We start from the raw sequence: 15,066 nt of genomic DNA on the forward strand, positions 1-15,066 counted from the left end.
GTCCAGGTGCTAGAATCCCGTATCAGAGCCAGCACTGACCATGGGTCTATATCAAGATCCGGCTAGGGTTTCAGCCCCAGGCGGCGATGAAGGATTATTCCGACAAAGACGGGTTCTGGCCAGCCTGAAATAACTGATCCAAACTTGCTCCGACTTTTGCGCACTAATGAAGAACAGAGGGGCGGGAGGGGCGGAGGAGATGCACCTCTTGCCCCCGAGCCTCCCGTACTGTCAGGAAGTTAAAAGAAGTGCTGTGAAACTGGAGAGAGTGTCAAGGGAGCATTCTGGGAAGGAGCTGAGAAAAGGAAAATGTCAGCATGTCAAATTCTCCATCTCTTTGCACCAACGACCCGTTCCCGATGGTTCTGGACGCTGGTGGAGAACCCAAATACAGACCTTACGGCTTCAGTGCAACTTGATAATGCAGAAAATAACAAATGGATCCACGCCGTGTCCCCCGGGACACAACGCTGCAGCCAAACGGTCCCACTGAGGGCCAGCTATAAGTGACCCTGCAGCTATGCACACTAACTGTAACTCTGTATCTTGTGCGAATCCATCAGCACAAAGTCGCCGATGCTCGAGCAACAGTTTCCAGTTTTGGAAACTTCTCAGTCATGTGTCTGTGCATGTTCTTGTGCACAGGTGGTTGAAAAGGTGCACTCAGAGTATATATGGACACTATGAGCTCATGTGATGTTCACGCCTTACGTAACTGGGGTAATAACAGTCACTTGTTGCTCTTTGCTCAGTTTCGCTGGGTTTTTATTTGTGTTTCACAGAAAAGCCGGTTGGTGCACGTTCAGCTCCAGGTGGAATAGATTTTAAGAACTGCGCAGCTAAACATTCCAATTAAATACGCGTTAAAAGTTAAGCATAAAGTGTTGCGCAATTTTGGCCAGTGTTTTATTTCTAATGACCTGCTCAAATTCAAACCCATCTTTTGTCATTTTTTTGGAAAGTTTCTCTCATTAGTCACAGTGGTTTTGTTGTTTTTTGTTTTGTTTTTACGTGAGGCCTGAAAGCAGGATCACACAATTCCATTTTAACGAATTTAGTTAAAATGACATTTTCATCCATTTTCGTATCTAGCGCGTCTGAGCCATTGAAAAGAAAGATATTTCTTAAGAGTGGCGCTCTAATCTTATTTTCACATTTAATCTTGTTTAAAGCCATAAACAACCACTGTATTTTTTAAAGCAACCTTTTATAAACAAAAGAGACAATGTTAATGCCACATCACCACATAAAAACATCTAAATTTAGGTTCTGTCCCGTCTTGATTATTGATGTATTTAACCGGAAGGGCTGAGTGTCGCTCTAACAAACCCTGCGCTGTCGCGCCACCTAGTGGTTAGAATGGGTGGCACATGTAGTCTGGGGTAAAACCACCACGTTTCGTCACTTGGTAAAATTTGGAAGCTTTTCCAAGTGAAAATTAAAGAGCTCCCCGGGGTGAGGGTGGAAGGGGATCGGGCAGCGTCGGGATCGACCATTCTATTTTTGTTTATAATTTCTTTGTCTAACTCGCAGATTTAGGGCAGATCTCACTCAGGGCAGATCTGAATCAGGGCAGATCTCACTCGGGGCAGATCAGAACGCTAATGTATGCATATTTTCATATTTCACTCGAAGGTGACCTTGGGGTTATTTTGTACAACGTGGCTGAACTGTAGCCGTCTCACCTTGAGGTAACCTTTAGGGACTCCGGTGAGAGATTGTGATCTATTTTGGACCCCGGACCTCCCATTTTACAAACAAAACAGTCCGAAAGGCCCTTCTCTCACAACATCGCTGCGGCGAATCTTAATTCCCATTCTGGAGCCGATAAAGTCAAACTCTGAGCCGCGTTTGTCAACACCTGTGCGACGTCTGCCAACGTTTATTGACGCACTTCCCCTTTAAGCGGGCGGGAGGGGGTCTATGACGTCAGCAGTCAAACCTGCTCCTCCTGGGTGTCCGTCGGAAAGTGAAGTGTTTGCCGTGCTACTGTCCTGTTGCCCCAACGTTCGCTGGCTTTTTAGTCGATTTTTAACTTCGCATGTTGGGTTTTGTGCCATCGGGTTAGAGAACCGGCCGCGTTGATGATTTATGGGGTGTTTTATGAAAGTTCAAGAAGTACTGCTCGACGAACCGGTGGACGGCGGACGCCACCGGCGATGGGTAAGCTAGCGCGGAGCGATAGCTGAGTGGTTAGCCGAAAGTCACAAGTCAAGAATAGGATCGAGTTAGCATGCTAAAGGCTAGCCGCTTCACGGTTTATCGGCTAACAAAGTGATTTTCCTCTCGGCGGCGACGTCACAAGTAGCCGTGATATTCGGTCGGGCCTTGTTGCTGCGCACCGTAGTGCTCGTCACAGGCCAGCGAAACCGGGAAGAGGACCGTGTTTTGAGGAAGAGGGCAGAAAAGTATTGTTGTGAGGCGGCTGTTCGTCTCTCAGCCCAAGACAATGCTATCCAACGCACAGAACCACCCACTGTTTCCTAACCCGGGGGGTCAGCCGAACCCGACCGGACAACAGAATCCCGCCGGGCACTTTCTCCCATTTCACGCCAGACCCGGCTTACAGATAAAGAAGAATGCCATATCTGACGACTACAAGGTGACCAGCCAGGTGCTGGGACTGGGCATCAACGGGAAGGTGCTTGAAATCTTCCACAAGAAGAGCGCCGACAAGTATGCATTGAAGGTGAGACCTGGATCCTGCCGGGGGTCGTGTTGTTGCCCCTGCAGGGGGGACATGTAGCCGGAAATGGTGGCATCCTGGCAGCAACCGCAGGGTTTTTACACACTAAAGCCATGCCTGATGGAGACTTAGTGCACCTTTGAAACAGGGGTTAAATTAAATCTACCTCCCCAGTCTTTGCAGAAGAATATTTTGCAGAATATTTTTGACTGCTTCTAAAGATGCACGCTTGCAGACTTTAACCCCCGGAGCCTCACAGCCTTGGTTACACCATCATATAACTTTATTAACTTTATTACAAAACTGCTGTTCTCCTGGATAAAGCGGAGGTGATTCCACCAAGGCGTAGGGGGGGGGGGGTCATTTATTCACATCAAGTCCTCCCACTATGGCCTCAATAATCTAACGTCTGTTCAATCAACACCCCTGAGTTTTTATTCCTTTTGTAACTGTAGTTGTGGTGAAAATCGAGTTTTTCTCTATGTCGTTACTCAATAATGGAAACCCCCCCCCCGATTGGAAAAGGATGCAACGCCGTGACCTTAAAATGTTCTTTTTGTGTGTTTGTGTCAGGTAGTTGGGTGTTTGGATGCCTCCCTTAGCTTAAATGCTGGGTAAGAGACTAAAAACCAAGCTAGATGCTTTTTAGTTAGTAACATTAATAACCTGCGCTCCAGTCACACCATTTATACCTGCAGCCTCTCTGTCGTCATCATCAGACACCTTTCACTGATTATCGGCACCTTTTTAGAGGAAGTCGAATGTCTACGCTGCCGTCTCAACATTCCAGGTGATTGGGAGGACCTTCTCCATGGACTCCTGAGCCTGTAACCAGGCCGTGTTCCAGTTTGTTCTTGTATTTTGTAGACGGATATTTGGGATTCTTCTGCATTGACGGGACTCGTGTCCAGGTGTTTTATCATACGTGATGGTCACATTATGGTAACACGGGTCAACAGCCGGTCCTACTGAGGACTGACCGTTCTGGATGTTGACCTTTAGCATCTTCCAAAGGTTCTTCTACTCTGGGCTTTGCTGTTGATTTAATGAGAACATTTCTGCCCAAACGCCTCCTTGAGCAGCCCAGTCAGTACAGGCCTCAGTGCTAGGCTATGTTGGCTTTATTAGACTCGTTTGTGGGGCATTTTGGTCCTAAATGTCCTCTGGTTTATCCTCCCTCCCAGGTTCTGCCCCCTCTCCTGTTTGTCCTCACCTCTTTAAGGACTTCTCACTGGTGTCACGGGTTAAATAAAACCCCGAGACGTGTTTGCGTATTTAATGAATCACCAGAAATTAAAGCTCCTGAAGTTTGGAAAGATGTGTTTCACCACTAAGATGTTAAATCCTGCCCAGTGAGTCACTGCTGGGTTAATCCAACCTGTCAAGGTCCAACTGGGGAGGGAGGTCTGAAAGTCAGAGGCTCTTGTTTACTGGGTCGATCCTGGAGGAGGTGATGTGACGTTAATGTACGTGAAAATACGCCACCAGCAGTAGTAAAACTCTAAACCAGTCGAGACTGGTCCAGGAGTTTGAGCCAGTCAGTCAGATGGAAGCTGCCTCCTCGGAATCCTGAATCACTGGAAGAACTGAATGTGTAGAGACACAGAGGAAGATGAGGGGGGAAGGAAGAGACGGGAGCGTCAGAGGAAGGAAGGCGTGCTAAATTAACCCCTTTCAGCCCATTAAAGGCTAAAACGGCATCGCCAAACGGCTCGTCCGTGTTTCAAGTTCTCTACTGGAGAGGGAAGTGGTAAAAGCACCGTTGTCCCAGTCGGAGGTGATGCGCTGCACGTCTGATCTGAGAAAAGGAAGTTTGGGTTGATTCCTGCTGATTGGTGGTAACAGTAGAGGAAGTGATGTTTGTTGTAGATTCAAGTGCGTTTGTGCAGGCCAGGAGCCAGAGCTGCTCGTCTCTCGTCAGCTGGGTTGTGTGTTCCGTCGACGCCGGCGGGGATTTACACCGCGACCACGTGATGTCACAGGGGCTGAGCTCCCGAGCCCAAGTCACCGGGACGCCTTAAATGAGTCAAAAAGCACCTGTCCCCGCCGGCACTGTTTGAAGACCCGCCCAGACCTGCTCCGTCTCCTCGCCGTCTCCTCCTCCCGAGAGACGAGCCGGAAGGCTCAGGAAATGAGCCGACAGTTTCTATGTGTCACGCTGAGCTCAAACACTCTCACTTCCTCTCTCGCGGTCGTCATTCATACTGGTGTCTGCATGTGTGCAGCGGGACACCTGCTGGCCTGTAAACCCGTGTTTTTCGCTGTCGCCGTGACGACGAGAGAGCTTTCTGACCAGATATGTATGTCAGTGGCACGGCCACATCCCACTTCGGTCCGAATCTCCTCTGTAATACAGACACAAACGCACCTGCTGCTCCTTAATAAGGTCAGTTGTCAGGAGGCATTCGGTGTGGTAATTATTGTGTGGAGTTAAGAGGCTTTTCTGATCCAGCCGGGCTTAACCCCAAACCCCGTATAATCTCTCACCTCCACAAATGTGGCCGTCCCGGAGCCCTCTGTGATTTTAGATCCATGCATCAGCAGCTGGAGGATGGGGTGCTACCTCAGCTAATTCCCCCCCCCCCCACCTCCCGGTGCCTGCCCTCTGGCCCGGGAGCTTTTGTGTGCCCATCTGCCCCCTTATCTCCCTCCTTAAGAGCAGATGGGATCCTCCCGATGGCGGATATGATTGGTCATATTTTGATGGAGTCCTTTGTTGCTATTTGTAGGCCACAGCAGAGTGAACATCTCAACATGTGATACTGTGAAGCCACTTTGAAATAACGTATAAAATAGGACGCTTTCTTCGCCGAACTCTGGAGGCCCAGGCTCAGGAGCTAGGCTGCCAGCTCCAGTGATACAAAGGTCATCAGTTCTGGGCCCCTGCAGGCAAAGTGTCCTTGAGCAAGATACTGAACCCCAAAATAGCCTCCGCGGCTCCATCTATGGTGTCCGAATGTGCATGATTGGTTAAACCTGACCGACATGTGGCGCCCAGGGAATGGACGTCGGCGTGAGTGCAGATAAGAAAGAGTGCTGCATAAATGCAGAACGTTGCCATTTATTAGCTCCGTTTTCATTCTCGCCCATAAATATTATAGCTGCATGACCCCAGATGTGATCATTGTGCCCCATCGTACACATCTGCTCTTTAAAGTGGCGGCAGTAAGACTGTGAACGGGTGACACAACAGGCTCTGCAGATCCTCGGCTTGGTTCGCCCCCTGTTGTGTGCTGGACTTGAAGCCCACTGTTGGCGCTGCCACTGTGGGCAGTGTTGGAATGCACCAGACGAGAGACGCTTGCTTATTGTCTGCCGACGGCTGAATTCTTTCCACTGAAGGGCAGAGATATTTTAGGCGTTTATTTGTGTGCATAGAGCGCAATACCGTCATATCTGGTGCACGACTCAGGATTCAACTGGCAACACCTTTTCACAGAAACTGTTGCACAAACTGCTTCTAACTAAATAGAGATTAGCACACACAATTAATAGACATTCCTAGTTATGTTCTTCCTTCATTATAAATCTATTCTTATCTCATTTATTTGTGTTCTCATGTTTAAAACAAATTCAGTTTGTAACTGGGGTGTAATGCAGACTTCTGCCAGCTGAGGGCAGCACTGCACTTCCATCCTTCACTGTTGTTGCTGTTGTAAAGTGGCAATAGAAAAGATGTCGAGGAAAGGAACACCAAACCTTCATCACTTTGAGCAGCTTTGAACATTGGAATGTGATCTCACTCCCTTATGCTCATTCCTGGTTCTTGTGCCGCTTCCAGATTTTACAGGACTGTGCCAAAGCCCGCCGGGAGGTAGAGCTCCACTGGAGGGCATCGCCTTGTGCCAACATCGTACGCATCGTCGACGTCTATGAGAATCTCTATCATAGCAGGAAGTGTCTTTTGATTGTGATGGAGTGGTGAGAGATCACGCACGCACACACACACACACACAATGCATTCTAATCATTTCTCTAGCATAATTGACTCAGAAATATAGTTTCGTATTTGTAATCTATGACCAGAGCTCCCACCTTCCACCGTACCTTCTTAGCTAATGTCAGTTGTGCTTCGCCATCTCTGTACTTGTCATCAATTGTTCAAAGCTCCCTTTGATTATGGTAAAGTCTCGTGACCACCTTTAGTTGTAAATGGCCCGTTTCTCCTAAATGGGCGGAACGTCTGATCTTTCTTTGTGCTGCGCTACATCAAACCACCAAACCTCCATCCACCTTTGCACATGCACAGGTTGTGGTTACTGTATTGGTTGGGATCTTGCCTCGACTACAATGGTTTTTATTTATGAGAAAGTCGTTGAGAAAAAGAGCAGAAGAGCCACTGTTGAAACCTATATAATTCTCAGAAAACTGCAACAGGAAGCATGATGTGATTTTTCAAGTAAGATGACCTTTGATTACATCCTCCCTGTTGTGTAAAAGGATGTCATGATCTTTGGATCACCTCAGTCATGTAGGAACGTCTCGAGGAAGGATGTATGGTGTTGCTCAATTTTCCCGTTAAATCCTACTTAATTCCTCCGAATGCTTTATTGACTCCTTTAAACCTCCGATCATTTATACAGAGAAATGTTTATTTAACCAGCTGTCAAAACCTAAGTTGGCGGTTCCTCGCTGAGAACACAAGACTGTTTTAAACCAAAACTAAACTCAACATTGTTGCTTGGAGGGCTACAAACACACCTGAGGTGAGCGGTCCACTCAGGTGCACCACAGAAGGAACCCGCTCCGCTCCTATTGTGCAGCAAGAAACAATGAAACCGGCAGTTTTCATTTCTTTTTCATTTCCTGTCGCCTCTCTTGTTTTTTCAGAAATATTGGTACCGATTTACCAAGCTATTGTTTTTCTCCGCCCTCGTTAGCACCTGTGCTAGTTAGCACGTGCCACCCAATAAAGGCCACTTGCACTATAACAGCGTTATAGGTTATGTTCCATACGTTTATGCCAACAACTCAATTGGTGCGTCCAAAAATCAGATGGAAGCAACCAGAACCTGTTGTCTTCTGCCCCCGATAAAGACGCGATTCTAAAACTGGCACGTGAACACCGGGTGGACCTGCGTGGAAGACCATGAGCAGCAAAAGGTGCCCGAGCTGCGCCTGATCAGAAAGCAGTAGTGATAATTAATTAATTCTTGCCGCCTTCAAAAATAAACCAGTTTAAGTGATGAAACCAGAATACGGCCCTGCCTTATGAGAAAAGAAGCACGAGCACAAAGGTGTTGGTACATCTGCTGATAAGGTCTGTTGGCAAGTCTTTTAAAAATCAATCTGCTGAGAATTCACACCTTAAATTTTGACACTGGGGGTGAAGTCAGCATATTTACGGAGCGTTTCTCCTTAAAAGAAGCCCTCGGCCAAGTGTGAGAAAACTCATCCCTGAGTGTGGTTCATCCTTTTGATATCAAAAATCACTCACACCCCCCTCCCTCCCTCCCTCCCTCCCTCCCTCGCCATGCAAGGCCTGAGTGAGTGATTTGAGAAGTTTGATGTGTGCTGTGGTTTTGCAGCCCCGCTCTGATGCTCACGATCTGCAGTTCAGCTTTCATTTCAACATGTGCCTCTGAAGTATCGGGCCACGCTTTCATGCACACGTTCACACACGACGCCCAGCGATGACTGTACACGAAACTTAAACGGGCAAAAGAAGCAGCTCCGCTTCTCTCGCAGCCGAATTCTCTGAATTTCCAAATTCAACCGAGCTGCGGAAACTCACTTTATTCAACTACCTCAACAATACCGAGGTTTAATCCTCAAAAGAAGAGCTGCTACCTGTCACACACGGCATCAGATCCAACATTTAAAGTGATGAATCGCCACTTCATTAATCCCCAATAAACACGCTTTGTTCGTTTGTTTGTTTGTTGACAGTATGGACGGCGGGGAGCTTTTCAGTCGCATCCAAGACAGAGGAGACCAAGCGTTCACAGAAAGAGGTGATTTGGCCCACACTAGAACCAGAAGGATGACGTCTAAAAGTTGAACAAAAACTCACACCTGCTGAAAGACAAACACATCTCTAAGATTCCCGCGGTTCCGGTTCTTTATTTTCATTTTTTTCTCAAGACTCCTGGGAATAAAGGGCAGGAACACCTGGAGAAAGCAACAAACTGCTGCGTTCCACTTTCCTTGACGGATCTGTTTTCTCTGTTTGCTTTAGAGGCCTCCGGCATCATGAAGAATATCGGGGAGGCGATCCAATACTTACATGCCGTCAACATTGCGCACAGAGACGTCAAGGTTTGCGTCACAGCTCGCGCCGTCTCCCGCCAGAGGACGGTGCTTTTGAGAATCACAAACCATTGCGTGTTTCACTCTGCCCTGACTTTCCCAATCTTTCCTGCAGCCGGAGAATTTATTGTACTCCTCAAAGAGGCAGAATGCCCTCCTCAAGCTCACCGACTTTGGCTTCGCCAAGGAAACCACTACTCATAACTCTCTGGCGACGCCCTGCTACACGCCGTACTATGTTGGTAAGAGTCTGACCATGTGATCTGGCAGCTTTTGGACTTGTCAGTCGACAAACTTGATCTGCCCGTCCTGTCTGCAGCTCCAGAAGTTCTCGGTCCAGAGAAGTACGACAAGTCATGTGACATGTGGTCCTTGGGCGTAATCATGTATATCCTGTGAGTGAAAGCGAGCCCCTCCCCTCCTCAGATTACCTGGGCTTGTTGGAGCTGATTTAGTCTTTTCCAAACCTTCAGGTTGTGCGGGTACCCTCCCTTCTACTCAAACCACGGTTTGCCCATCTCCCCTGGAATGAAGAGGAGGATCCGGATGGGCCAGTATGAGTTCCCCTACCCTGAGTGGTCCGATGTGTCAGAGGAAGGTGAGCGATTTTTTTTTTTCCAAGTGGGTCCAGCTGTGGGGGAATTACTGTCTGGATTTATTACGTCAAGACTTTATAGTGATTGACTGGATGTTTAATGCTCCAATGAAGTAATAAAGATTGTTTTCTGTACAGCCAAACAGCTTATCAGAACCCTGCTTAAGACGGAGCCGACACAACGGATGACCATCACAGAGTTCATGAATCATCCCTGGATCAATGTAAGCGCTCTTTCTGAAGGTACAGCACCTCCGCTTCAGCACGTCTGAGTGTGTTTCTGTGTCTCCAGCAATCGATGGAGGTGCCTCAGACTCCCCTCCACACCAGCCGGGTGCTGAAGGAAGAGAAGGATGCGTGGGAGGATGTCAAGGTGGGATATATCTCCTTAATTAATGGCGCCTCAGCGCAGCCTCTACTGCCCAGAATTCCCCACTTTTGACAATTTCTGTTCCACTTTATTTTAGGAGGAGATGACCAGTGCCTTGGCGACAATTAGGGTAGATTATGATCAAATCAAGATCAAGACCATTGAGGACTCGACCAATCCGCTGCTAACGAAAAGGAGGCTGAAGGCCAATAACACCATTGTGAACCCGCAGCCTGCAGCCCACTGAAAGACGCACGTGTGCATGCACGTGCAAACACAGGTTGTATATCGGAAGCAATAATCTGGCGACACAGGACTGGCATGCATGGATTTTCTGTGTTTTCTTTTTCATGGTAAATTCTAATGTTTTGTAGGATTGTTTTTATTACTCTACCACTTTAGCCCTCCCAGGAAAGAGATTATACGTTTTAGAGAAGGGGGGGGAGAGCGGATCTGTGAGCGCTCTCTCCTGTCCTTTCCCAACCAGCAGGTTGGGAGTTTAAAGGGGTTTTATGTTGGAAGTAAAGCCTTAGCCTTGGTTAGCAGTAGTCCTTCCACCCTGCAGCCCCTTTCCAGCTCTTACCCCAAACCTGTGAATGTTTAATTCAACGGCTAAATTCCAAAAATAAAAGTAAGGGACAGTTTCTTAACACATAAGCAGATGTATTTTAAACTGACTGGTGGAATGTACGGACACTGTACCTGACTGTTGGGAATATCCACTCGCTCCGGAGCCCGAACTGGGAGTCAAAGGAACTGAATTGGGAGGCCGGAGATCGTCTGAGGTTCTGTTTATCTTTTTGAATGTTGGAAAGAGGCCTATGCACTCACACAACGGCCACGTGCCACCTGGCAGAGCACCTCACTCTTGACCCCTCCCTCCTGCCTCCACCTGCACCCGCGGTCCGACGGCAGAGACGGACGTCATGTTTAAAATGGAAAACCGGCTCCGTCTTTCTCCCACAAGTAGCTCACGGGAGGATGGGAGCCAGAAGATACTGTATTTTTTCATAGATTTTTCAGACATGTTAGCTTAGGCCTTGCCGATTGTTGCTAAAGCAGCAGGTGACTTTTAACCCCCACCTACCTTTTACCAATGTTCTGTTCAAGAATTCATTACAGTGCCAGATGATTTCAGGTTCCTGCTATGCAGACGTGGTTGTCAGTACCGCTAAGACCTTCTGTTAGCCTCCTTTCTTTGCTAATAGCAGTATGTGTGTCTTTCATGTACGTTGTAGCATTCTTAAGGAAGTTAAACGAGCCTCTCGCTTAGTGTTACTGTTGTCCACACCATGTGGGGTGGGGGGGGGGTGGGGGGGCAGAACATGCAGCTTCCCCACTTCCAGGAAGACTGGTCTTAAGATAGAGTTCTTACAAGCTGTTCCTTTTCCTGGAGCAGACACAGGCGTACCACCAGCAAGCTGTCTTCTCATTAACAATGGCTGTGATGGATTCTTCTGTTACCCCCCACCACCACCGCCACCCCACCCCGCTCACTCGGATACACGGGAAACTATTTTTCGTCACTATTAAATCACATCTACATCACTTTCCACCTGGCACCAATAAATGTCACCGTCTGAATGTTAATTTAATGTTTGTGACGATGTTCCTTTTCTCACGGGTCTGGACACATTTATTTTTGGTAGATGAAGCACACGTGTCTTTTCTCGTTGACTTCCACCGGCCATACTTTTGTCTGCTTCAGCTTTCAATTAAAAAAGAAACCTAAATCTTCCTCTCTTCTCATTTCTCGGCGTCTTTGATGTGGCTTCCGAACTCAATTTAGAAACAGAATCTTATTTTTCTGACCCAGTTATTGATCTTTTAACTCTGAAGCTCTACCACACCGAGCACAAGATTGTCTTTTTTTTTTTTTACTAATTTTTTTGTCTAAGTCATGTTTCCCTTCTGACTCAGGAGTCTGGTGGGTTCAGGATTAGTGGCGAAGACACAAGCTGCCGACTAAACTCGTGACGAGCAGACTCGGTTAGCATGAGTGACATCTGGAATATACACGTTTGCGCAGCAGCCCAGTGTGGTGGCGTTGAGTCAACCAGGACATTTGACAACACCGGGCTCTTCCGAGCCGTTTCCCGTTAATGCACGAGGTTGCTTCTCTTCAGGTGAACCTCGCCGTCGATATTAGTGAGGCGAAACCTACAGTCACCCCTCTCTTCAGGGGGCGGGGGGGGGGCCGCGGGGGTGTCCCCAAAGGTGGCACTTCTGAGAAAGAACCACCCAAGCCAACATCCTCTTCAGAAAATGCAGAAAGGCTTTATTTAAGATGGGCCGTGAGCCTAATGAAGCCCGTCATGGCGGCGTCCCGCCTACAAAGTGGAATGTCAACACTTTAGTGTCGCACGAGGCCTTTAAAGGTGAGCGGAAACGCAAAGACTGACGACTTCTCAGCTGAGGAGTGCGGACTTCTTTGAAGTGCCACGGCGTTCTGATTGTCACACATAAAAACACATCCTGTGTGAGCCGGCGCACCGTCACATCTCACCTGATGCGGCGGCATGTGCGATGCCACACGAAAACAACCACACGGCGGCTCGGAACCAACGCCGCCGAGGCCTCCTGGACGCCGTGGCGTGGAAAACAACGAAACGTGCCAAAACATGCCAATCTGTGGCGTGTGCTTGGGCTCTGAGTGCATATGTGGAGGCTGCTCTGGTTGCTCTGATTGGTGGTTGGTCTTAAAACATGCGTCTTTTGCAGAAACCTTTTTTTTCTTCTGAGAACTGCAGCAGTGGGAAACATGTCGAATTACGCATCCATGTGATCGAGACGCTGACGAGCTGCAATGGGGGGGGGGGGGGGGGGGGTTAAAGTCCTTATGTTCTGCCACTTTCTCTGCATTTTACCTCGAATATCAAGATGCTGCTGAAGGAGGTCGTCTGTTCAGATTAGCACGCCTCCATCAACTTTTTTTTTTCTTTTAATCCCAAAAGCGGCGCTTTGTTTTCAAGGTATCGATGAAGTGATACTACGTTTCGTCCCACGTTTGCTGAGCGGGTGACTGAGGAGAGTGGTTTCACTGCACAGGCCTGAGTCACCACCAGGACTCTGACGGCAGGCGGGCGGACCGGCGCCTGCTGCTCGTGCGCGTCTCCACGGAGGCTCTTCTGCCTCGGCTCAGCGGTGAAGCCCGTCAGGTTCCCCCACGATGCTCCAGCAAAGCTCCTGCTGATCTGCACAGCTGCAGTTTTGCATGTCAAGACTGCACGCGAGGCTGGCTGCTCAAATTACTGTAAACTACCATAGTTCTTGCTGGGAAGTGAGTTATATATGGGTCACATTTGAGGTTGGAACCCCCCCCAACACACACGGCAGCTCTGCAGGATGTGATGTACATGCTGAGCTACATGCTCACACAGCAAAGCCATAAAAACAGTCGTCCGTATCAACATCTTATTTATTAAACAAAGTATTCAATAAATTATGCATACATATAAAAGAGGAAAATAAATATTACAAGTAGCAATATGGGGTGTACGTTAAAGACACAATATGGTCTGAAAACTTGTCCTCAGGACAATTAAGATCAGCAGAGGTCTCGGAACATGAAAGCTGGTGCAACGGTTGTTGACACCCACAAAAACTAACGGACTGGCCTCCTTTTCCCCACATTTGAGGCTCCTCAGGCCACGTTGCGGCGCCTCTTTGAAGCCAGGTAGTTCTCGATGTAGTTGAAGAGCAGGTCCAGCTCCCCCATGGCTTTATACAGGCCTTTATCCTCCATCTGTGGACAAGCAGGTTTGCAACTTCAGTAAACTTCAGTCAGAGTGCACGAACTTGAGTAGTAAAGTTCTGCTGCTTACCTTGGTGTAAGTCGAGTTCAGGACATTGATGTCAAAGCGATTCTTACACGCGAAGTAATGTTTCTGGAAATATGAAAAAGCAAGCTTTGGTTAGCCTCTCCTGGCCTGGAAAACCCGCCCTGTGAGCCCCCCGGATGGGACCGGGGGGCTCACAAATCCGCTCAGCTTTTTCTCATTCATTTTTAATTCGGATCCCGCTGCCCTCTAAATAACCGCCGTCCGAAAATGGAAGCGTTAAATGTGGCCCAAGCGCGGTCGCAGCGGTGCACGTCGGGCACAGAACAAAGAAACTCCATTTGCGTCAACGCCGCAGTCATCGTGGACGCGCGCTGCACAGCATTACGCACGGGGAAGAGAGGCGTACTCACACAATTAGTGACCTCGATCTTGAGCTGGTCGAAGATCTGCTGAATGGATTCCACATGGGGCTTCAGGTTCCTGGTTTCCGCCGTGACCGTGGCCAGCGCCCTGGGCAGAACCGAGTCCAGGTAGAACCTCAGGATCCCGTCCATAAGGTGGCAGGCAAACGGCGTCTGGAGAGGAGCCAAAGCGCACACGTGAGTGTGGTACTACTTTCCTTGTGTGCGCGCTTTCTTTCGATTGTTTAGAGGGGTTTCCGACATAAGGGGGGGAGAGGGGAGGGGAGGGGAGAACCCAAATCTTACTTTAAACGTATCTACGATGCTTTGGTCCAGAAGCACAATGTCCAAGTCGTCGTTTGCTTCCTGCAAAGAGAGAGCGCGCAATGAGCAGATGGACACATGCAGCATCCCTTGGACGCGGCCGGTGGCCGGCCCCTCTGCTGGGAGGGGGGGAGAGGGGGCGCGCTGGCTGCTGCAGGTGCCGCCTCTACTCACATAGTAGTCCCGGATCTGAGAGTAGTTTTCTCTGAGCATCTTCAGGCGCGCAGGGAAGCCCTCCACGAAGCTGCAGCAGCGGTTGTTGCACAGCGCCGCGCACCAGACGGTGCAGGCGCAGCACAGCAGCAGCAGGACGGAGAGCAGAGAGCCGGGAGTCATGTCGGGGGTCTTCTGGAGGAGCAGGGCGGAGGTGGACGCGGAGCTCCGAGGTGCATGCTTTGGAGCTTATTCTTAACTTAATTTATAGCCGAGGAGTCTGGGAGGAGTCTTACTGGACGCAGCGCGGGGATTTTTTTTTTTCCAAGAGACATTCATCAGTGATGAACCACTCCTCTCATTAAGTGATGATGCTGGTTTAATTCTTGAGGTAATAATTTGCGCAACACGCGGAATTTTCCCACGTTATCAAATTTACACCGATTTTCAGTTTTGTGGAGATTATTCAGCATTAGAAGCGCGCCAAGGTGCTCTCGAGAGGAAAT

At 48.7% G+C, this 15,066-nt stretch overlaps 2 protein-coding genes across 2 annotated transcripts; one reads left to right on the top strand and one right to left on the bottom strand.

Moving 5' to 3' along the window:
* Positions 1-1,920: 1,920 nt before the first annotated feature.
* On the top strand, positions 1,921-11,638 carry mapkapk2a (MAPK activated protein kinase 2a). Its single transcript, XM_003973693.3, has 10 exons — positions 1,921-2,689; positions 6,468-6,607; positions 8,576-8,640; positions 8,865-8,944; positions 9,051-9,177; positions 9,255-9,330; positions 9,409-9,533; positions 9,669-9,754; positions 9,823-9,903; positions 9,998-11,638. The coding sequence occupies exons 1-10, from the start codon at positions 2,450-2,452 to the stop codon at positions 10,145-10,147; spliced, it is 1,170 nt and encodes a 389-aa protein (XP_003973742.1). The 5' UTR covers positions 1,921-2,449; the 3' UTR covers positions 10,148-11,638.
* Positions 11,639-13,301: 1,663 nt separating this feature from the next.
* On the bottom strand, positions 13,302-14,793 carry il10 (interleukin 10). Its single transcript, XM_003973694.3, has 5 exons — positions 14,582-14,793; positions 14,390-14,449; positions 14,093-14,257; positions 13,725-13,787; positions 13,302-13,645 (listed from the first exon to the last, which is right to left on the bottom strand). Exons 1-5 carry the CDS (start codon positions 14,741-14,743, stop codon positions 13,544-13,546), a joined length of 552 nt encoding a protein of 183 aa, XP_003973743.1. The 5' UTR covers positions 14,744-14,793; the 3' UTR covers positions 13,302-13,543.
* Between the last annotated feature and the right edge of the window lie 273 nt (positions 14,794-15,066).

This window comes from Takifugu rubripes, chromosome 19 (assembly GCF_901000725.2).
Source record: "Takifugu rubripes chromosome 19, fTakRub1.2, whole genome shotgun sequence".
Classification (NCBI taxonomy): Eukaryota; Metazoa; Chordata; class Actinopteri; order Tetraodontiformes; family Tetraodontidae; genus Takifugu; species Takifugu rubripes.

What these genes read in the sequence shown, in the direction of transcription:
- mapkapk2a (XM_003973693.3), top strand. Translation starts at nt 2,450, where the DNA reads ATGCTATCCAACGCACAGAACCACCCACTGTTTCCTAACCCGGGGGGT. An exon ending in CCAAGCGTTCACAGAAAGAG is followed by an intron (nt 8,641 to 8,864) that starts GTGATTTGGCCC and finishes TGTTTGCTTTAG; the next exon opens with AGGCCTCCGGCATCATGAAG. An exon ending in GTCCGATGTGTCAGAGGAAG is followed by an intron (nt 9,534 to 9,668) that starts GTGAGCGATTTT and finishes TTTTCTGTACAG; the next exon opens with CCAAACAGCTTATCAGAACC.
- il10 (XM_003973694.3), bottom strand. Translation starts at nt 14,743, where the DNA reads ATGACTCCCGGCTCTCTGCTCTCCGTCCTGCTGCTGCTGTGCTGCGCC. An exon ending in CTCAGATCCGGGACTACTAT is followed by an intron (nt 14,450 to 14,581) that starts GTGAGTAGAGGC and finishes CTCTCTTTGCAG; the next exon opens with GAAGCAAACGACGACTTGGA. An exon ending in TGAACTCGACTTACACCAAG is followed by an intron (nt 13,646 to 13,724) that starts GTAAGCAGCAGA and finishes GCTTGTCCACAG; the next exon opens with ATGGAGGATAAAGGCCTGTA.